The 23,282-nt window shown below is 41.7% G+C and overlaps 1 protein-coding gene across 4 annotated transcripts in view; it reads right to left on the bottom strand.

The window, feature by feature from the left end:
- Window positions 1–23,282, bottom strand: part of Rbm33 (RNA binding motif protein 33) — a 109,407-nt gene that overhangs the window by 44,470 nt on the left and 41,655 nt on the right. For all 4 annotated transcript variants that reach the window (XM_059257778.1, XM_059257779.1, XM_059257780.1 and 1 more), the window contains 3 exons: window positions 21,225–21,433; window positions 18,302–18,584; window positions 11,043–11,101 (listed from right to left, as the gene is read on the bottom strand). In XM_059257778.1, coding sequence (XP_059113761.1) covers window positions 11,043–11,101; window positions 18,302–18,584; window positions 21,225–21,433 — 551 coding nt within the window. The remainder of the gene's footprint in view (window positions 1–11,042; window positions 11,102–18,301; window positions 18,585–21,224; window positions 21,434–23,282) is intronic.

Genomic DNA, 23,282 nt, shown 5'->3' with positions numbered 1-23,282 from the left:
AGATCAGTCCACTCCAATGTGTAGTCCTGAGATGAGCACTCTGAAGCCCTCTAGATATCCAAACCACATCTGCAGATGTCTCAAACAGCACCCAGACTCACTGTCACAGCTTTTCTGAGACCTACCTAACAGAAAGAGAGAGAACTCTGACCCACACATGCTGGTTACAGCTAGGAGTCAGGATCCTGAACTAAGTAACAGGTTGGGGCTCAAGACTCAGCCTTGATTCATAGCCTTTCTTTCCTGTTTCCCTCTGCCCAGCCAGGCTGTGTTGCTGTTACCCTCAGATTCAGCCCCCATTGCCATCACTCCAGCCCAAGATCCCAGAAGGACACGGCAACAATGCTATTTATTTCCTTTAATCCTGGGGTGCTTCACCTGGTATGCACCGCACCATCTACCGAGCCTTAGTCTGGAACGCATGCACACATATTCAGAGCAGAAAAGTAATATGGGTCCCCAAAACATCATAGTGCTGCCATTAACCCAAACTTTTTCTCCCTTTCTTACCCCTTAGAATTATTAATTGAAAAAAAAAAATTACTAACTGAGTTCTGCTGTATGACCCTTGCTCACACCCTGAGCCACACAAGTCAGGTACAATATTGCACCTAGCATACAGACAATCCAAGGAAAGAAGCCACTACTCCTTAAAAGGATGAAAAAACTCAGGGTTAGAGTTCTACTATAGATGAATGGCAGCTCAGAACAAGACCCACACTTGAGATTCTTCCCATCGACCTCAGCTCAATGCTTAAGCCACAGAAGACACAGTTCTGAGTTCTGACTCATCATGTCATTCCTGCAGTGACTCCTACCACTGCAGGGGTATAAAGGCTGGCAAATTACTAGTTCCTGCAACCAAATTCGGAATTCTTTTACAACTGTGATGTCATGGAACTTTCAGTGCTAAAGTGCTTCTACCATTGGAAAGAAAGACTAATTTAATCCGTTCAAACTGCTGTTTTGCTTTTCTTTATATCCCTTTAAAAATCCAAGATAAGAGATTATCATCCTCTCATAATTCCTATACAGATTGTGCTTTCACTTTTTTTGCATCTCTTGTTAATTACATGACATTATCTATATTAATCCTATTCAGAAAGAACTGATAACTTCAGTTACAAAAAGAATAGATGGAAACTTTGCATAAATTGCTTAGCAAAAACTTAATCGTATAAAGGCAAGAATAAAAAGGCTTCAATCGCTATTATGCCACTTATCAGCTTCTCTAAAAGGGTCAGTTGGTATGTTTTAATAAGACTAATTAAATACTTTAACAATGTCATTGAAATTTCATGAATCTTTCAACAAATTACAACCTTCCAGTGTAACATGTTTTCATTTATTAATCTCACTTAAAATGCAAAGAACTGTATAAGAAACCAATTGACACTTAAGAACACCTCTCAGTTAATTCTGATTAAATAGGTTAAAAGCAAAGAATAAAGACCACCAGTGACCTCTGACATAATTAAAATTACAGCCTTCTATCACAATGTGTTAATCCTCTTATCCGAGCATTCTCCATAGCTTTTTTTTTTTCTTTAAGGTTGTGCCTTGTCTAAATATATTGATTTTCCTAGAAGGTATTTTTATATTTATAGATTCAAGTTGACTATTCCAAAGAAGGAAGTATTAGTTTTATGTTCAGGAACACTGAGTGAATTTATACAAGGCACTTTTGGTTCAAGTAACTAGAACAGTGACTGTAAGCTAAAAACCTATCTAAAATACCACCTTTGGGGGGAAAAAATCCTGCATTCTGTCACAGAATGAAGCAGTGTACTACTCCTGCACACACGCCCGCCACAACCATGCCCACCAACAGGCCCCTCTAGCAAATCCTCTATGAGCATACCAAGGACAATACAGTCTGCAGACAATCTTGTAGAATTGGTTTAGGACAGTCTGTAGTGAGGACACTCTGTTCCAGGGCAGCCAGGCTAAGAAAGAAACCCTGTTTCAAAAAACGACAACAACAAAAAACAAACAACAACGACAAACCCCAAAGCCATGTTCTAGTTATATGAAGGAAAAATAAATAGCCTGTAAATTCCCACCTGTGAACACATTTTCCACATGACCCCCTGACAACCTAAAGATGAGCGCACGCATCCAGCAATACTGTAGTGAATAAACAAACTGCAGTACTGGAATACTACATAGTAACAAGCAAGGACAAGTTACTAGAGATTCAACAATGCCAGTGAAGCTCAAGTGCCTTATGCCTCAAACAGACATTAAGGGCCGGCAGGGACAACACAGACCTTGTGTGATGGCAGGCACTGTCCTTTACTATCACCATGATGAAGAGCTCACAGACCATTATAACAAAAATACTATTTTAACTGGGGGGAAAAAAACAGTCTAACCATTGGGAAGAAATGCATTTCAATGTGTCTAGGACATCTTTCAAAGTTTATCTTTAAAATGTACCTAGGATTGGCAGGATGGCTCAGGGGGAAAAGTTCCACCTCCAGATGATAAGAGAAAATCATCTTTTCTTCTGACCTCTACACACGTTGTGGCACTTGAGCCCCACCCCTCACACTGATAATTTCTTTTAAAAAAATGTATCTAAACTGATTTATGAGGTTCTTAAAAACTCCTGAGAAAATAAATGGTAAGGACTGAGGAGATGGGTCGGTTGGAAAGTGCCTGCTAGGCAAGGATGAGAACCAGAGTTTGATGGGCACCCAGGTAAAAAACCAGGTATGGCAGCACATGTGTAATCCTAGTCCTGGGGAAGTGAATACAGGAATAGATCCAATGGCTCAATGGACAGCCAACCTAGCATAAAAAAACCACAAACCCCAGGTCCCAGTGATTAATCCTGCAAAATAAATAAAGTGATCCTGAGGAATAATCGCTAATAACCTAGGTATGTGTGCATATGCTCTCTCTCAAAAACCTAATAAATATAAAAGAAAAATAACTGGTGTGTTGTATTCTCTGTAGAGCACACCACAATCAAAAACAAAACAAAACACGGAGATTTTTGTAGTGTAGAGAGCAATTCCATGGTTTTAACTTTATCACTGTCCAGCATCGGTGGCTGCATGAATAAACTGTGACACTGGTGGCTGCATTACTATATTGTAGATGGGAAAATTGTACCCATGAGTTAGGTCTAGGGACAAGAAAGCTGTGTAAAGGCTCTTGCTGCCAAGCCTGAATACCTGAGAATCCACATGGTAGGAGAGAATCAACTCTCAAATGCTGTCCTCTGACCTCCTTAAGAATGCCAAGGTACGCCGGGCGGTGGTGGCGCACGCCTTTAATCCCAGCACTCGGGAGGCAGAGCCAGGCGGATCTCTGTGAGTTCGAGGCCAGCCTGGGCTACCAAGTGAGCCCCAGGAAAGGCGCAAAGCTACACAGAGAAACCCTGTCTCGAAAAAACCAAAAAAAAAAAAGAATGCCAAGGTACATATGGATGTACACACAGAAGCGCGCGCGCGCACGCACACACACACACACACACACACACACCCCGAATGTAAAAAAGATACAAATCTATTTACATGGCACTGCACATCTCAGGATGATATGCTGTTGCCAATTTAATACTCTTACCCAGAAAGCAGACAAACAGCTTATTTTATAATATAGTTTTTACAGAATAGTGCAATGATTCTGATTACTGCACAAAAAATCAATATGAAACAATTTCAATGGCTATTTCCTAGACTTTGGGTTATTAGTGTGGCCTTTAACCCAGTCCCACCTCCAGTCCTGTGCATAAGGCATGCTGACATAGCAGAGTCAAGTTAATGGGTTACTGAATCTGATAAACCACCTCTTCCTTTAATGGCTGTTTCCACTGTGTTTAGCTGTTCCTGTTACTGCTGCAGATGGGCATTCATTGATATGATTAAATTTGATGGTATGATAATGTATGGTAATCATGATTAATCAGAAACCCAGAAGCAAGTGGAGGATGCTGGGTATTATGTCACCTGCATTTTAAACTGCATTCTCTGCTTGCAAGCCTGACAATATCTGACAGCTGTAAGGATCTCCTACCATATTCTCCTGCTACTACTCAAAGATCTGATAAGAGGAAATGTCCATCATCCCTTCCCTATCTTAAGTGGTAATAATTATAAGGCATTGCAGCCATGTTGTAAAAACTGTAAGCACTCAAAAGCAAGACTTTCCTTCCTGGAGAGCAGAGTCTTGATTCTCATCAGTGAGGCTATAATCAGAAAAGAAATGGGATTTGCTGCAGCAGTCCCTCAGACATGATTTGCATGAAATAGTACTCAGGACCCAGCCAGCAAGCCCCAATCAGCACCTGATACCACGAACCACAGCATGCCCAGAGCCCTGCTGCACATCATCAGGCTCATTCACCAGGTCAAGCCAAACAATACAGCCACTGCTAAAGACTAATTCCAACTTAAAAGTACACACATTTTCATCCTTAATTTAAACAAAAAACAAGAAATCATTCCATACCAGTATAGAGAAAGGAAAGTGGACACAAAGTCTCACCCCTAACCAAGAAGCTATTTGCAATTGATACCTGCTGGGAAAGGGAAAAATCAATTTTCTCCAATGAAGTGTAACTGGGTATATCAACCACACTCCAGGTCAGACCTCATGCCTAGGAGACTCTATGGGTTTGTAAAGGGGGGGGGGGTTGCTGTGCTTTTCTTGGGGGGGTGTTTTACTGGGTTTTTGGTTTTGTCTTACTGGGTTTTTATTTGTCATCTGGTTTTATTGGTGTGTGTGTGTATGTGTGTGTGTGTGTGTGTGTGTGTGTGTGTGTGTGTGGTCTGAGAGAGAGAACATGAAGTTGAGTGGGTAGGGATGTGTGTGTGTGTGGTCTGAGAGAGAGAACATGAAGTTGAGTGGGTAGGGAAGTGGGGAGGATCTAGGGGAAGGGAAAGACTATCTAAATATATTGTAGGCAAAAAAAATTGAAGAAAAACATTTCCACAGTCTACCCATATGCTGTTGGTCATCAGAAACATCATCAGCCTAATACAACGATGTGAAATCAAAAGACTGAAACAGCTTTATTACCCTATGTCAGAAGCTTTAAATCAGTGGTTCTCAACCTTCCTAATGATGTGGTGACCCCCAACCATAAAATTATCTTGTTGCTACCTCATAACTGTAGTTTTGTTACTGTTATGAATCACAATGTAAATATCTGTATTTTCTGATAGTCTTAGACGACCCCTGTGAAAGGCTCATTTGACACCCCCCAGGACTTGTGAGCCACAAGTTGAGAATAACTACTTTAAATCGAAATTTTATATATAAAACATCAATGGGACTGAAATGGAAACTATCTTGACAAAACTTCAAAGTAAGTTTATTGCAACAAGTGACATTTTAGCATTGCTGTGAGTAAGCAATGTCTTTTCTTGAACAAACAACTAAAAAATATACTTGAAGAAAAAGATTCACAACCAGCCACAGAAATGGCACACAAAGTAGGGACTGTCTCTGTGCAATGAAACCAAAAAGATTTTCAACATGAAAACAGGAACACTTAAGTTGAAAGAAGAACTCAAACAGAAACAGACAAGACCCGTCTATAAGGTAAACTAGCTCTTCCTCTTGTAAAAACAAGACATAAATGTGCTGTGAACTGGCATTGGCAAGCTCTGGTCCACACAGTGAGCAGTGAGTGCAGTGTTGGTTACTAATAGTCAAGGGGCCAGAAAGGAGACCCTATGACCCTGGCCTTGGATGCTGCTTGTTTTTCTATTAGCTCCTGTGGGCATCTATTACTTAAATAACAGGTGTACTTTCCATTCAGAAGACTAACAGTGACTCAAGATAAAGGGGAAACATAGCCATTCTCTGATCAGTACCAACTGAGATATAATTTATATTTGCAAGAAATTCATTAGTCTGGTCTGAAAATATAAAAGAGCTATTTCATTAAATTAAAAAAGGAAATCCATTGCATAGACTTAATTTTTAGCCTGAAGTTTAAATCACAAAGTACTAAGGAATACTGCACATGGGTGGAAAGGGTTAGAAACACATCCATGTGAGAAGACTAACATGACACAAAGACCATGATCCAGGTGCCTCTACAGCAGTTTCTTCAAAAACCGAGTACTTAACACAAGCCCTTCTTAGAGCATTTTCTCACCTTGATATTTAAGTCTCTGTTCTAAAAGGTGATATTCAATTATCTAATAGTCATTGTCAGTCTTACACCAACAGTCTACAATACATTAAGAGTCAATATCTAAAATAATGCTAAGTCATCACATGGCAAACTGTTTGCTGTTAGGGTGACTAGCAGTCTCTGTATTTGATGTAATGGAGGCAAGGCTGGGAGGACTCTGGGCTCAAGTCCCAGCACCACTCAAAATACAACAAAAACTTTATCACACCAACAAATCTAGAGGAAACTGTTACTAAGAGAATTTTTCACATACTAGTGTTGTTTTTACCAAAAGCTCAATCATTTGATTTTACCAATAAGAACTGGAGCCAGATGCTGTGGGATGAAAGTCTGCTAGCTTAGAGAGGACGAGAAAGCACCCAACTGATTTTCCTCCTCTGCCCTTGTCCCAAAAGCCTCTCTTCTCCTACCATCTCAAACAAATCTCCTCAAATCCAATGTCCCTCCCTTCTACTTCCTGTGTGCCTCTCCATCTGTCCTCCTTTCCATGGTTTTTTCTTAATAATAATTTTATGTTCACTTCCTGTCAACTGGTTGCTTGCCCTGCCTCTTGACCTGTGGTTGACTTTATTTAACCCTGTTAAAAACACTCTTGGATTAAAAGTGTGTGCTAGAGCCGAGCCACACAACTAGAAACAGGTTTTTCCAGTAAATAACGAAATCTAGGGGTTCACAGTGTGATCAAATATCCTACAACATATTAGTTCTTAATTATTTCTGAAGTTTTCATAAAATAGCCAATAAAATGGACTTTTAAGTTACCTCTGGTCCGGAAGAGAAAACCTGCTCATACTGAGTGGGCAAATGCACCATGGCCCTTTCCAGACCTGGAGCCAGGGCCATCCTTAGCCATGTCTGCCCCGTCTGCTTCCCAGTCAGGGAGGCAAAGCGGAATCCTCTGATACAAGTTCAGTGTATCCTTGAAGTTTACAAAGCAAGAAATATAAAAATTTAAACATTCTTTCTTCTCTACACTACTCACTTTCACAAGTAGCAGTAAACTCTCAACTCAAATATTATGCAACAGCTTCCTCAAGTTGAAACATTCCATCCTGCAGGAAGCTCCTTAAGCCAAAGGAAACAACTCAAAATAGCTTCAGGAAATCCCTGAAACTGACCAGATTCAGTAGGCCCCTCCCTGCCAGAGTAAACAATAAACACTGAGAATCCCCCTCACAAGGAGCTGAGCTACAAGAAAGACTCAGAGGAGAAAAGCTTCAAAGATGACTCTGGACCAGAACAGCTACCTGGAAGAAGCATATAGCAGCAGAGCTGCCTAGAAGAGGTTTAGACTAACTGAGGCACCTGGAAAAGGCACTCTCCAATCTGTTGAGCTGCCTGCAGGCTATGCAGTGAGCTCCAGGTTCCCAGATTTTTGTGAGCTGACACCCATGATGAGGTAGGCTTTGGTCATGCAGCTTTGAGTCATTTCTGCTCCTGTAAGTAACCCCTCACCCATATTCTGTAAGTAACCCCAATAAATTCATTGGTTCACCAAAGCTGGACTTTATAGTGGTATCTGTACCTTCGTCTGTTGTGGAATTCCTATTTGGGGTGAGTAGATGGATATACTGCATCTCCCCAGGAAATTTCGTCACACAACTTCTACTAACAGGAGAACCTGCTGTGTACTGCGTGTGCAGCACTGCCCAGAATAGTATCTGTTTCGGTGAAAACCCAAACGGCGTCCATATATACCCCAAAAGTTGGGATGCTGGGGAGCTCGGGGGGGGGGGGGGGGGAGTGATTCCATGTTCCAGTCTCACTCCTCCCATTTCAGACCCTCCCCCCCCACACCAAGCAGTGGCCCCTCCCCTCAGAAAGCCCACCCAAATGTCAGCCCCTCCTTGGGGCTGCTCAAGACCACACCTACAGGCTACTTAAGACCTGGCCACCATAACTGCTGTGCGCTCTCCCCTGCCTTCCTAAGAGCCATCTGGGAGACGCTTTGCTCTGCTCGGATTAAACCCGGATTTATTAATTTGCCTTGACTGGCTTATTACATTGGCAGTGGAGGATATCCAGTAACTTGGAAGTCCAAAATTTGTCAGTACTATGCTCAGGGTGATGAGAATGCATATTTAAAGGAGCTCCACAAGATGAACAAAACAAACTTCACTTTGCTCAATTTCCAATTCTATTTAAACTGGTACAAAGACTTTCAGATTCAAATCTAATTTTATGCACCAAAGAAATACAATGAATCCACTATACCTAGAAAATCTCAAGTTGGGTTTCTTAACTAAATACTTCATTTCTGTGTATAGTCTTTGTGTGCATGTGTGTGTGACTTGATGCTAAAGATGGAAGTCAGAACTTTGAACATGCTTGTCAAGCATTCTACCACTAAACTGTTATCTCCAGACCCCACTCCTCCCTTTTTCTGAGGCAAGGTCTTGCTATCCAGCCCAGGCTGGCATCTACCTCAGGATCTTCTTGCCTCAGCCTCCCAAGTGCTAGGATTACAGGTATATGCCACTGTGTAGGGATTATGGGTCAATTTATAAAGCAAAAGTCTGTGTAATAAATAACTCTCTCAACTGTTGAGAAGGGCTGAGATAGGGTCTGCAGTGCATATGACCAGCAGAGATAAATGGTCAAAGGCTTAATTAGACCACAATATTGTTTTTGCTGCTTTTATCATTATACTCAGGTATTAAGTAAAGACCCAACTTGGGCATCATTTAATTCTGCTTGGTCCGTGTAGTAGTTGTGAACTGCCATAAAACAGATCCTTATTAAACATTTATAATATCAAGTTTATATTCATGGCAGCCATGCTTAAAATAGTAGTAGAAAAAAAGGCCTTTTGTGGTTGTTGTTTTAAAGTCCCAGCTTAAATAAATATCAAAAGACAGCCTTGAGTTTATCTCCCAAACATATTCTGAAGGATAAAAAAAAAAAAAAAAAAAAAAAAACCAACATCTCTACTGTACTGGAAAAAACAAGCCCCACATTGATTTCTCTGAAAGACTACAGGAGTAGAAGAAGCCCTGCATATTTTCAGTGAGCTCACCATGACTTAGCTTTTTTATTTAGAAGCTAGGACGTGTCACATAAAGCAACATTATTAGACAGTGGCCAACAAAGACCTGCAGGGTTTGTTCAGTTATACACACAGCCAACATCTAGCCCAACTACTTCCCAGCACAGGCTGCCACTTGTAAACAGAATATAGCTTTGTGCTCTGAAAAAGCTTCTCCAATGGAAGGTTCAGGAATATTAATGCCATCTTCAGAGTAGTCTTTAGACTTTAAGAAATAAATTTGGGGTGGTAGTGTTGGAGAGACGGCTCAGGGATGGCACACTGACTGTTTTTCTAGAGGACCTGGATTCAATTCCCAGCACCCACATGGCAGCTCACAACTGTCTTTAACTCCAGGATCCAACACCCTCACACAGACATACACACAGGCAAATTGCCAATAAAAAATATAAATAAATTTAAAAAGAGTGAATGGTTAATACTATTTAATTAACTAATTAATTAATTAAGGGGCCAGGGAGAAGGTTCAGAGGATGTGATGGTTTATATGAGAATTGACCCCATAGGCTCATATATTTGAATGCCTAGTGACCAATGAGTGGAACTGTATGAAAAGGACTAGGAGGTGTAGCCTTGTTGGTGGAAGCATGTCTTTTGGGTGGGCTTTGAGGTTTCAGAAGCCCACCCTAGGCCAGGCCAAGTCTCTGTCTGTCTGTCTCTCTCTCATCAGGATGTAAAGCTCTCAGCTCCAGCTCCAGTGCCATGCCTGTATGTTTCCCATCATGATGATCAGGGACTTACCCTCTAAAACTGTGGGCAAGCCCCTAATTATGTTTTCTTTTGTAAGAGTTTCCTTGGTCATGGTGTCTCTTCACAGCAGTAGAACAGTAACTAAGGTAGAGAGTGAAGACGCTGGCCTTACCAAGCCTTGCAACCTGAGTTCCATTCCTGGAACCCACATGGTAGGAGAGAACCAATTTTTCTTCAAGTTGTCCTCTGATCTCCAGGTGCTAAGCTTTCATTTCCTCTAGTAATAATATCCTTAAAACATCATTAGTTTTTTTTTTTTTTCCTTCTAACATCAGATAAATGAGAGGACCGGAGGGCCAAACCAGAGCCATAACAGGCTCCCCTGGCAGCCCTGAACCAGGCCTTAGCTTCGGTTCACTAGAACCGGCTGGAACTGAGAAATTAATTCTCAGGAAAACCACAACTTAGGGGCAACCAATCAACAGGTGCCCCACCCCAGCCTCTTCTTGGCTCAGCAGGTACCCCAAAGCCCCTTCTACTGGCTCAGATGCCCCCAGACTTCTGCTAGCTAAAGATAGCTGTCCCTACCCTCTCATCAACAAGCCCCTAGACACTAGACCCCCACCACCACCACCAATGGGCCCCTAACCACTACAGCCTCCCACCAATCAGCTCCCAGACTAATCTTTCATCCACCAATCAGCACCAGATTAATCCCTCCTCCCTGGAATTCCCTTACTTCTGCTTAAAAGGAGCTTTTGACCCCCCTTTAGGGTTGCTCAGGAATACTCGCAGCTCTTTAATAACCAAGCACTTCATTCTTATTGACTGGAATTTGACATCCAGACTCACAGATGTCACATGTCTGTAAAATGTTACCTCAACACAACCATGACAAAATCAGAATTCATATTCTTTAAGATGAGAGAAATTCTGCTGATGGTCTTGATTCAGCTATTTTATAGTTAAAATTATTTTTGCTCAAATATCCACTAACCTTAAGGTTTTAATAAACATTTTTTTCACCACAGAGACTGCAGTCAACATTTACTAATGCCCACTCTGTATCTGGCCAGGCAAGTGCAGTACCAATCTCTCTCAGTCAACATGTGCTTCCTCCTGCCCAAAAGAAGAACAGCTGCTACTCACTGGGAATCTCTGGGGTCCCACAGCAGGCCTCGGCTGGCTCGGAACTGGCAGCAAGGGCACTGTAAGAAAACACCTTGCATTACAATCACTTGGCATCAGACCGCCTGGGAAGAAGACAACACATGAGGTCTCACACAAAGCATACAGTACATATACTGGGCACACAGTAACATTAAGTTTAGACTTTACCTATACACACTTGGTACTTTTAAGAATCTTATAAAAGGAGAGGGGAAGGTATTTTTGGCCCCAGAATAAAACTGTACAATATGAAGCTTAAGTTCTAACAGAGAATTATTATTTAGAATTAAAATATTTTTACAACAAAAGAAGGTAATTTTCTTTTGAAATAAAAAAGACCTAGTTTCAGTTTGGGATGTGACATGATAGGGTACACTTCTAACCCCACCGTTCAGGAAGTCTGAAGAAGGAAGACTGTTGCAAGTTTGAGGCCAGTCTAGGCTACACAGTGAGCTTAAGACCAGTCTAGATTACATAGTTTGACCCTGCCCAGTTGCACACAAATTGAAATGTGAATCCTATAGAATCACAAGAGGGAGAGAGAGAAAAAGAGGAAGAAAAAGAAGCAGGAAGAGGAAGGGTGGAATGATGCTCATGTAGCCTTACAGAGAATGACAAGGAAGCAAACTACTGTGCTGACACTTGTAGGCTGGTTTTGTTTTCAAAGAGGTCAAATTCTCACCAGTCTACTGTATCAAGAAGTCCATTTGTTTTAAGAGGCTATCTCATGGTAGCAAAGAAGTGAGGGCTAAGCCCTTAGGGCTAAAGCATGTGCTGCCCCCTTTGAAATGTGCCACACATTATATATTGATCTCACTGACCTGGATTTGGAAAAACACATCACTGTTGTGTTGTGGGAGCTTGCAGTCAAACATGGTGCTAGATGCACCCAGGAAAACTCCCATATGGAGCACCTTAAATGTGATGCATTTGGAGAGGTCTTTAAAGATGTCCCAATGGTGAGCACTAATCCAACCTAACCAGCATCCTGGAGAAAAGGAGAAATGCAAACACATGCTCACAGAGAGACCATGTGAGAACATGGGGAAGCCATCTGCAATCCAAGAAATGAGCCGAGGGGAATCAGCCTGTCCAACAGTGCTTGTTACAGAAGCCTCAGCTTCAAAGTTTTAATACAGCACAACTTTAAGAGGACTCTGGGATATGAGAAATATAGACACAAAAAAAATGTACCTGAAGAAACAATCCAATCACTTTAAAATAATGAGTCACTAAACTTTTATTTTCTGTATGTTACAAAATGAATCCCATACATTAAATGGTATCATGGTTAGTATAATTAACATCACACTTTACAGGCTCAATGTTAACTGATCGTGTGGACCATCTCACTATTTGATCAAAAGCAAACGTAACTGAAACTTTCTCTCACAGAATGTCAAACTAGCAGAAGTCCAAACCCCTCTGAGTCTATTCCAACATAAGACTCCCTGTAAGAAGACACAAAGCAACCAGGCATCTAAAGGGAAAGAACAAGCTATATTCGAGGAGGTGGGGGGTGGGGGGGAGGGAAAAAAAAAGTATTCTCATCTCAGAAGATTATAATGAAGGTAAAGAAAAGAATAGCACATTTAACAACAGATGGACAATATTTTTAAATCAAGTACCAAATATAAAACACCTAGCTCCTCTACCAAACCAACCATTTATAGGAACTAAACAATTCCAACATAGTCCATGATGAGAGCTGATTCTAATGAATGGGTTTGTTAACATGACCTCTGAGGAACTGGCAACATTGACAAAGTCTCAGCCCTCTTTCTTCAAGAAATAAATGATATACAGAGCTCACAGTGGCAGAGCAGAGCATGGGAGCAGGTGTGTTCCAGCCCAATCCAGAGAGCAGTAGGATCAAGACCCAACCCCTTGAATGCATCACATGGAGCAGAAGGAAACTTAAAACTTTGGATGTTCCCACCAGTCTAGTTAAACCTTGAACCTGAAAATTTGGTATTTACTATTTATGTAGACTCTTAGCATCCTGTATATCTATCTAACAGAAGACATTTTCAATTTATTACAATTGTAAAGATGGACATCTGGAGAACAACTTAAGCTTCCATCAAACTCATTTAATTATATTACAGTGAGTGGAGTAGTCTTTCACCCTCAGAAAGAAAAGACACTAATCTAAAAAAGATGTGTAGGGCTGGGGACTCTATCTCAGTGGAAAAGCATTTACCTAGAACCTAGCTCTGAGTTCCAGCACCATGCAAACATATTTATACAATTACTCTTTAAATTGTTTATATGCTAATTATGAAAAGATTTTCAGGGGGAATGTAGAGATAATTCAGTGGTTAAGAGTACATTCTGTTCTTACAGAGGACTCAAATTCATAGCCCCATGTTGAACAGCTCACAACCACCTATAATTCCAGCTCAAGGGATCAAACACCTTTTGGCCTCCATGGGAACCTACATACACATGCACACACCCCTACATAGATACATATATAACTAAAAATAAATTTATCTAGGCATAGAGATAAATGCCTTTAACTCTAGCACCCATAAAGTAGAGGCAAGCAGATCTCTGTGAATTTGAGGCTAGCCTAGTCTACATAGTTAGTTCCAGGCCAACCAAGGCTACATACTGAGACTCTGCATGGATGATGGATGGATGGATGGATGGATGGATGAATGGATAGACATAATCTTTTTTATTGTTTTGTCTTGAAACGGGGTATTACTATGTAGCTCTGGCTGTCCTAAAACTATATAGACCAGGCTGGCCCCAAACTCAGAGATCCGCCTACCTCTACCTCCCAAGTGCTGGATTAAAGGCATACACTTTAAAAAGACTTTTAAGTGTACTTAGCTGTTAAGACTCAAAAGTGCTAGTTTAATCTGTACTTTGCATGTACAGGCACTCAGCCTCTGCCAATAGGGCTTCAATTTAAGCTTATTTACAAAGTACTAAATGATCAAATACTGCTAGGACCTCATATGTGCCCAGCAAGAATAAGGTTTTCTTCTCTCCAGCATCAGGTGCATGAAAGGCAAGGAGAGAGTAGCAGCAAAGCTCCTGGATTCATGGTGACCTTAAGGAGCTTCAAATGGACTCAACATTTACTGAGTCACTCAAGCTCCTGGATGCAGGATCTGCATTTAGTACTTTCCCAGTCTGATGACTTCTAGCAAGTGACACCATTTGGCCTAGAGAACACTGAAGGACCTCTTTACAGCTTTATTATTTTCCAATACTATCTTATTTCTGTTAGGCTGAAGAAAATTACGTATCTTACCAGCCGCCAGTTTGTCATTGAAATTTACAATGAAATACCTAATTAACTGTGGCTGGTATAGGACAACTATTGAGAAATTCAATTTAGGGAAACGGAGAAGACTTACGTTAGGACTGGAGGGATGTCTCAGAGGTGAAAGTGTGGGAACTAGAGTTTAGTCCCCTAGAACCTGCAGAATGTCACATGGGTATGAAAACCCAGCTGCAATGGCAGCACTGGAAGGCAAAGATGGAGAATGCCCAGAATAAGCTAGCAACTGACCAGGTGTGGCAAGGGACCCTGCGCTTTCTCTCTCAACTTGTGAAATTTCTCTACCTCCTGAGCTCACCATAAAGAATCACTAACACTGTTCCTTTCTCAGGAGCCCCAAACTTACAAGGATTCCTCCCATTCTTCCTGACAGGTAGGCTCCTTCCCAATCCTACTATTGTCCCAAACACAGACCGAAACCTCAGGCCACCTAAAGCTCCTTCTCTACTTTGTAAAATCAGTTACCAAGTCATTGCCACCATCTTCATAACTTACTGTCCCAATCCCATTGCCACTTCTGCAAGAAGGCACCTTCCTTTCCATGTAGCACTCAGCACTCCATCATCACTCTCCCTCCAGGACCAATTTCAATAATTATCTCCTCCTCTGGTGTTTTCTCTCCACAGAACCCATCAGTTTCAGGCCTGGCTTATCCACTACTCTGAACACAGGTCTGTCCATGCTACACCCAGAATAAGAGGCATGCGTAGCCAGTTACTCACAACATTGTGCCAACTCTCACCTCTAGTCATTTCTTCCAAATTTGGGTCTTATCCCTGTTCTGTTCCCAGAACATGGCTTCAAGACTTCTCTCCTCACTTTCCCACATATTCTACCCCTAACGTGTTCACTAAGAAAACTTTGGCCATCACAAGAACTTATCCAAGATTCTGCTTCTTACCCCCATACATGCAGGGCCACCTTCTGCACTCACACTGCTGTCCCTGGCCCCATGCCTCTAAGTTCCCCATCCCTGGCCCTGGCACACAGGGTCCTGCAGGATAAAGTTCCCTCGCACCTAGATCAATGATGTTCCTCCCTGTGCAGCTAGCTCTTCCCTCTAAGTGTGGGATGTGACTCTCCCTACTTTAACCTTTCTCAAGCCTGCTTCCCCTTCCCCAACAACAACTTAACTTCAGAGAACACTATGGGAAGAAAGCTTGTCCACACATCAGGACCTCCCCTTCTGAGCACAGTTTAGTCAGGCTCCTTCCTACCACTTTCATTTCACAAGCCACTAACAGAACTGAGGTCTTCCCTCAGCCCATGGCAATCAACAGCCTACCCAGCAGTGCTTCCTCAGCTCCCCAATCTGCCCCTAGCAGCTCTACCAAATTCTCTTGCTCCCATTCACAACTCCAGTACCCCAGGTCTTCTCTCTCTACACCTATACCTCTGCTAATGCTCTAGACTTTCCTAATGTGATCCTATAACACAGCTCCTTGTGCTGTGGTGACCCCCCAACCATAAAATTGTTTTTGTTGCTACTTCATAACTATAATTTTGCTACTGTTACGAATCTTAATGTAAATATCTGGTCTTAGGCAACCCCTGTGAAAGGGCTGTTTGACACCCTCAAAGGGGTCTGGACCCACAGGTTGAGAACCACTGTTCAAGACCCTCTATACACCAGCAATGCCCAACTTGAACCATTAGCCCAGATCATTTGAACTTGCTCAATTGCTGACTAGTCTCCAGACACCCAGCCTCTCTCCCCTATTCATCCAATCTACCTACATCATCTCCAGCATATCCCACAGCCTTCCCCCAGACACAGCAGCAAGATGATCCTTGACCATATTGAACCAAAGGTCCCGTAGATCTTGACCATGAATTTTAAGTAATCATAAATAGGCTCACACACATCCTTATTCATCGAAATGGGGACTATCATAATCAACACACTTTTGCATGTCTCTATCCATGCTTCAGGATTCAAAAACTTTCAGAAACACTTTCTGCATCTTGCAGATTATAGAAAAATTTCCCTGCAAAAAGTCATTGAGATGCTTGAACTCATGTTGGGGTGAAGTCAGGAGAACATGGCAGAGGACTCAAAACTTCATAGGTTACTGTATTCAACTTTGGAACCACTGGCTGTGCAGTATAAAATAAAATCATTATGGTAATAAGTGGGCCTTTCCCACTGGAGATACACTGTAGGCACTGCATTTTCAGTGTATCTCATTATTTGCTGGCACATGTCTCAGGGGAAATGGCTTCACTGAGGCTCCGAAACTGTAATGGAGCAGATGGACACAGACAGACAGCAAACAGTGATTATAACCTTTGCTGCCTTCCTGGTCCAACCACTGAGCTGGTCTTCACGAGCTGTCATTTCACCACATCATACTCTAATCAAGAAACAGTTTGTTGCTGGGCAGTGGTAGTGCATGCCTTTAATCCCAGCACTCGGGAGGCAGAGGCGGACAGATCTCTAAGTTTGAGGCCAGCCTGGGCTACAGAGTGAGTTTCAGGAAAGGCGCAAAGCTACACAGAGAAACCCTGTCTCCAAAAACCAAAAAAAAAAAAAAAAAAGTTTGTTGCTGTTGAATAGAGTTGAGACAAAGTGATGCTTTTTTGATTTTCAGTCAGCTCATGAGGCACCCACCTATCGAGCCTTTTCACCGTTCCAATTGAGTCAAATGCTAAATGACTGTTGAGCAGCCACAATGAACTCTAAGCTTCTGCACTTCAACAATTGCTCTGTCGTCACTGTAACTTCTGAGGTCTGATGCCTTGCCCTTTCTTGATCACCACTATACTTTGTAGTCACTGGTGGCTTCTGAGCCAAATGTGGTGTTGTTTACAATTGTCTCTACAGTGGCCTATTTTTAACTTGGGCAACAGAATCACTACAAGTTTTTTTGGTCTAAAATCATTTCCATAGTATAAGGATCAACTAAGTAGTAAGAAGTCATTAGCAAAGAAAAAAAGTGCATTAAAACGATGAATAAACAGAAGCACACAAAAATGCATTCTACTATCAAATGGCCAGTTTAGGCTACATGAGAACCAAAATTCTTTTTTGCTCCATCTTAATATCCTATAACCCAGGCACTCCTCCCAGTAAAAAACTGAGTCCTTACAGTGGCCAGGACAAGCAGGATCCTATGTCACTTCCCTCCTTTTGTCACCCCACAAAGTGTTGGTCATCTCTTAATCACTTCCAAGCCAAGACTTGGGCTCACTATCAATAGCCCCCTAGCTGTATCTCTCTCCAAGACTTGTGACCATCTTCCCGGATGAGCCACTCCTTCTCTTTCTCAACACCCTCAGAACTAACCTGCTCAGTGAGCCCCCAGACAGCTGTATCCACTCCCTCTGGGAACTCTGCTCTACTCTTCATCTGGACCTAGCCTGCCACACAAGCTCCATTTCCCAATCCTCTGTGCTGATGGACTGCCTCTGCCTATGAAGGAGCAAGAGCACAAACAGAACTCTTGTCTGCTCTGCTTTCCAAAAGAGCCAAGCTGCCTGAGGCAAGTGGGACAAACACAGGATGATCAAGTGTTTCAAAGAAGGTGCTCAGGGCAGCTCCCGGCTCCAGGACCTCTTCTGTCACAGCAACACAGTTAACAAATGAAAGAGAGGCTGGCCCTTCCTTGCCAGGTAACATAAACTAAAGAGACATACACATAAGAATCTCATCACTTCCAACACTCTTGCCATGAGACATATAAAGTAAGCACTCAGACATTTTAACACCTCCAGTTGTGCCTCACACTGACAATGTGAAAAAATACTGTGTGACAATGGCACAGTATTTTCTGTTCAATCACCAAGTAAGAGAGAGATACTTTGAAGAAAGGAACTTATAAGCCAAGCTAAATTGTGTCTGTGAATCCTCACAGAACTGAAGGTGAATCTAGCTACTACTGTGGTAGCTTTGTGAATCTGCACCAGAATCCTTCAACACATACCAGGTAAGAACACGCACCTTGAACAGGGGTCACCACAGTCCCCTTGAAGTGTGGATTGATGTGGATGTTCTTAGGCTGCTGAGGAGTCACTGGGGGAGGAGTCAGCATCATTCTTGGAGTCTCAATCTGGGGGGGCATGTGCACTCCCTGAGGTGGGGAGGGGTGATGTGGGTGCTGTAAGGGGAGTAGAGGCTGCAGCTGCTGCTGCTGGAAAAGACTTCTGATTGGCTGCTGCTGAGGTGGTGGCGGTGGTGGAGGAGGCTGCGGCTGTGGAGGAGGGATTAATCTTGGAGAATGAGCCTGAAAATCACCAAAAGAGAAAAATTAACAAATCAACATTTAGAAGAAAATTAAAGTAATGTTGATGTGCTACCAAGCTTATACCATTTAACTTATTAGATGTAAGCTTATAGTCACAACTTGTACATAAATTTTGTACACAGGATAAATAAGCTGTGCCACAGACTCACAAGATGGCACACAACCCAACCAGTCCATGGCAAGGAGAAAAAAATGACAGCCCAAACCACAAAGCATGAATTCTGAAAAATGAAGTTCAGCCCAAGAAACAAAACTGCCCATTAACAAGCAAAGCTACCCACAGCTTCTACGCACAGCTAACCCTGCCTCTCCTCGAGGAGACAGGAGAAAACACTAGAAGTCTGCCATTAAGAAAGGGTCAGGGCTACAGAGAGCTGTTCTAAGAAGTTGCTTTGAGAAAGTGGTATCTGGGCCAAGCCTCCAATGCAGAAAAGGGATGCATCAACAGAAGAGAAAAACAAACCATGAATGGAGAAAACCAGGAGAAAGGACTTCCTGTTTGGTCAAGAAGAAGGAGAGGTACAGAATATAAAAAGAGAAGGTAAGAGGACAGGGACCAAAAATAACAAAAACAAATAAATGAAAACACAACCCAAAGCGGCCCTGCAACCCACTGCAGCCCTTATCTCAAGTCCCCATTGGAAGGCTGTACCGGAAGCAGCAGGCCTACTCCTGACAATGCCAGAAAGTGAGTTGGATTCAGACGATCTGATTCCACAAGTTTTGCTTTTATCCAGAAATCAAATCAGCTATATTGCCGATTAGTAGTCAAAACACTCATAATTCAGCTGTCTAATTAGTCTGCCCAATTACAGAGGGCCTCTGCATTCCAAGTGAAAGATACAGCATGCATGGCGAGGAACCCCCAATGATATCGGCCTTCTCTAGGAAAGTGACTGCTCATCATGGGAGATGAAAGAGATGAACACAGGCTTGGCAGACAGGTCACAGCAAAAGGCAAATACAAGAAACATCCAGGCTGATGAAGGACAATGAGAGATTGGGAGGAACAAGAAGATTATAAAGTTAAATTGTATATGGCATTGGCTGGCTGGCTTTCCTCAGAAAAGACATTTCCAAAGATTCAAGAACCAATAAATCTAAACTTCCCTATTCCCAGAATCCAGGGCATGCCCTTCTGCTCATTGCCTTTATGCACTCAAGTATGTAATATACAAAATTGGGAAATTGTCATGTGTTGTCTGAGCTCACTGAAAGAGGCTAGCACTGAAACTGGGGGGTTTCCCCTCCCCACTTCAGACTTTAGCATGTTTGTCTCGGGATGGAGTGCCCCCTAACTTTCTGACAAGGAAGGAAGAGAATAACAAAATGCCCAAGAGTATAAAAACATCATGTCATTGAGAATAGCTATCAGGTAAACCATTTCTAACGCATCTTATTATTGTTATCCCATGATACAAAAATGCCTAAAATACCTACAGTGTGAAAGACAAACAGGAATTTTAGCCATAGGAAGCTCATCAATGAGGAAAAAACTAAATCGGAAACACCAGGTTAACTGTCTCAACTGCCTCAGTTGGTTTCTGCTGGATGCTGTGAGCCCGATTTAAATGCATGGCTGCTGGTCAGTCAGTCTACCAGCTATTTGGTGGCAATGCAATCCACCAGGTGGTCAGTCACACCAGGATCCAAGGGCACAGCTACTCTGTCAGGATGGTTACCTCTGCTTTCTGACTGGCTGTTAATGGTATCCCCAACCCTCTCTGCATTCACCTTCCCCACCTGTAAATAAATAAAGGAGTTCTGTGGCACTCACAATCATGCAAAACCAAGCTGGGGCATAACTTGTTTACCCTGATGGAGAACCATCCAGTTGTGTGTAAAAGAGCTATGCACTGATGTCACCAAACTTTCATATGCTATCATTTTCTTCTTTCCTTGGGGTACATTAAAACTAGATTCATACACAAGACCAACAATCACCCTTTCTACTTCATCATCTCAACAATGGATGCTACCTGAAACATTGTTAACAAAGGCCAAGTGTAGGCTGCAAACCTTAGAGGAGTATGTGGTATACACTAGGGACACATCTTGCATTATGTTTCTTAACACTGACTTCCAAAGGAGAAAGCCATGAAGTTTACCTCTAGCTGACAATAGGACAATAAACAGCATGACTCCTATCTCTGCTTCCAAGACATCCCGGAGAAACTTACCCAGGCTTATCCACATAATTCAGTCTCAAGTCATGAACAGCTTTATAAGATATAATAATTAAGAAAAACTGATATTGAAGGGAAAACCTATAGAAAAATACTATATAAAATAATCAACTATGGCCTAAACTTCATCTGTATTAACATCAGCATATCAAAAGTAGTGCACTTGAGAGGGCTTCATTGATGTAGGTAGGAGAGAAAAGCAGGGCTCGTTTGTAGCCACACAAGCCACCAGCTGTTCAATGGAAGCTGAGGTGGATTTTTTAACTACCCAATAATGCAAGGACCCAATTCTCAGACTACAAATGAAATTGTACCACAGACCAAAGAAACTCCAGCCATTGCTTCTACTGCTTCAGTGTCATTTCAGAAAAGGTAAGTGTGAACTACATGACTCCCAAAACCGTTAGGTACAGCAATGAAACACCACACTCACCACGACAGGAGGCTGTGTAGGAAGCAGGGCGGGCCTGTGCTCCTTCATCCTTCCCCTCTCACTGTTCTCTCGTCTCTGGTCTCCCATTCCACGGCACATCAGAGAGCCTCCTCGCCTTCCTCCCCGCCGGGAACCATAGCGTCCCTGCTTATGCTGTCGTTCTCTTTCTTCAAATTCAAGCAATGCAGCTTTGGCTTCTGCCGAAAGCTCTACATAAAAAGAGGTACAGGTATTAAATACAGTCCCTACTACATACATCTGTGGACAGAGGACAGTAAGAACCAAGTAGCAATCTCTTTATACAAGTATCATCTATCAACCTGAAATGCTTTCACTTTCCCAGAGTGTGCCAAGTGAATCTAAAAAGCAATCAATGCTTACAGACCATTAGAGTTGGAAACTCTCCTCCTCTGCTGCTAGGATCCAATTAGGCCAGTAAGAAAATGTCACTACCCTGGCATGGTAGCACATACCATTCTTTAGTCACAGCACTTGGGAGGCGGAGGCAGAAAGATCTACATGAGTTCGAGGACAGCCTGGTCTACAGAGTGAGTTCCAGGACAGCCAAGACTACACAGAGAAACTCTGTCTACAAAAACAAAAACAAAAAACAAAAAAAAAAAAAAAAAAAAAGAAACAAAAAAGAAAAGAAAATGCCACTAATTAACAGTGGCACAGAATCAAAAAGAAATACCCTAAGTGTTCTGGTGTAAATCAAAGCCACTACTGACCTCCTTCTCAAGTAAAATTATTAAGGATAATTCCTAAAGAATGGAACACTCATTAATTGCATTTCACTTGAAACTTTTACATTCATTAGTATACATGCCATGCTATAAAGACATTGTGTGTCCACGAAGCCAAATACAGACACCTTGTCAAAAGAAAGGAAAAACCATGCAAAGAAAAGTTGGCTACTTTAAACACTGCAGGAACTTCACATAGCCACTTATCTCTCCCATGCTTTAGGGTACAATGAACATGGGCACATTATTTAAGCCCCTAAGGGGAAAGAGCCCTTTCATCCAAATAGGTTCCCTTTCTTTTACAGTAGTGTCTAAATGTGGTAATACATCTTTTATTAGTAAACGTGTATTTTGTTAAAACATCACTAAACACTACTGGAAGCCTTTCTTCTCCACTGGGGCTAGATTTTAAGTATCACCAGAATCTACTTTGCTACCTCAGACTAATCATCTGTAAGCTATGATTCATTTTCTTGAAAATGTTGATATGGTATCCCCTCTCCTTCAAATGAATATGGACCCACTGGAAAGAAAACGTAATAATCTCCTTTTAACCAGCACAGATTTTTATTTTAATCTTGACTACATGATTGCTTCACACACACATTTTATGCAGTGAATCAGCAATTATTTTTCTAGTGGTTCTGAGTGTCAAGATTAATTTTACTATCCTCAGTAATAAAATGGTTTCAAATGACATCTTTAATCAGCAAGAAAAAATGCTCTCCTCCAATTGAGACAAGCTGTCACAAAAGGTCACCAAAATATGACAGGATAGAAATTACATTTGTAACTTCAACTGAAATGTTAATTTCCCCATAAGTGTTTTCTGAACTATGTCCAGATCCTAAAGTAAAGAGATATATCATAAAGCAACTATAATTATACTACCTTATTCCTTCTTAACTAGTAACAACATATTTGCTTCCAAATAATTATAGAGTAGTTAGAAATAAATACATACTTATGGAATACAGTTTGGCAAAAATAAAAATGCCAAACCACAAAAGGTTAACTGAACCTAAAAAAAATTTAAAAACAAAAACAAGGATCATAGTATAAACAGGTGAGTATGTGACAACTGGCATTAACAACTGTCCATTGTCACTAGGTGAAAGGTTCTTCCCATAGGTCTTTGGTCTTCTATGCAAGTAGCTACTTCAACAAAACAAGATGTAATAATTGCTGGGCAGTTGAGTCAAAGCAATAAAAAGTAACTTAATATGATACATGTGCCAGTGAGACTGAACAAAAATTCAGAGAGTGAACAAAAATCTTAGCTTCAGAAAATAAAAAGCACTTTCCTTCATAG

Source organism: Peromyscus eremicus, chromosome 3, assembly GCF_949786415.1.
Source record: "Peromyscus eremicus chromosome 3, PerEre_H2_v1, whole genome shotgun sequence".
Lineage (NCBI taxonomy): Eukaryota > Metazoa > Chordata > Mammalia > Rodentia > Cricetidae > Peromyscus > Peromyscus eremicus.
The sequence above is the reverse complement of the archived record's forward strand: the minus strand, read 5'-3'. Positions and strand labels throughout refer to the sequence as shown.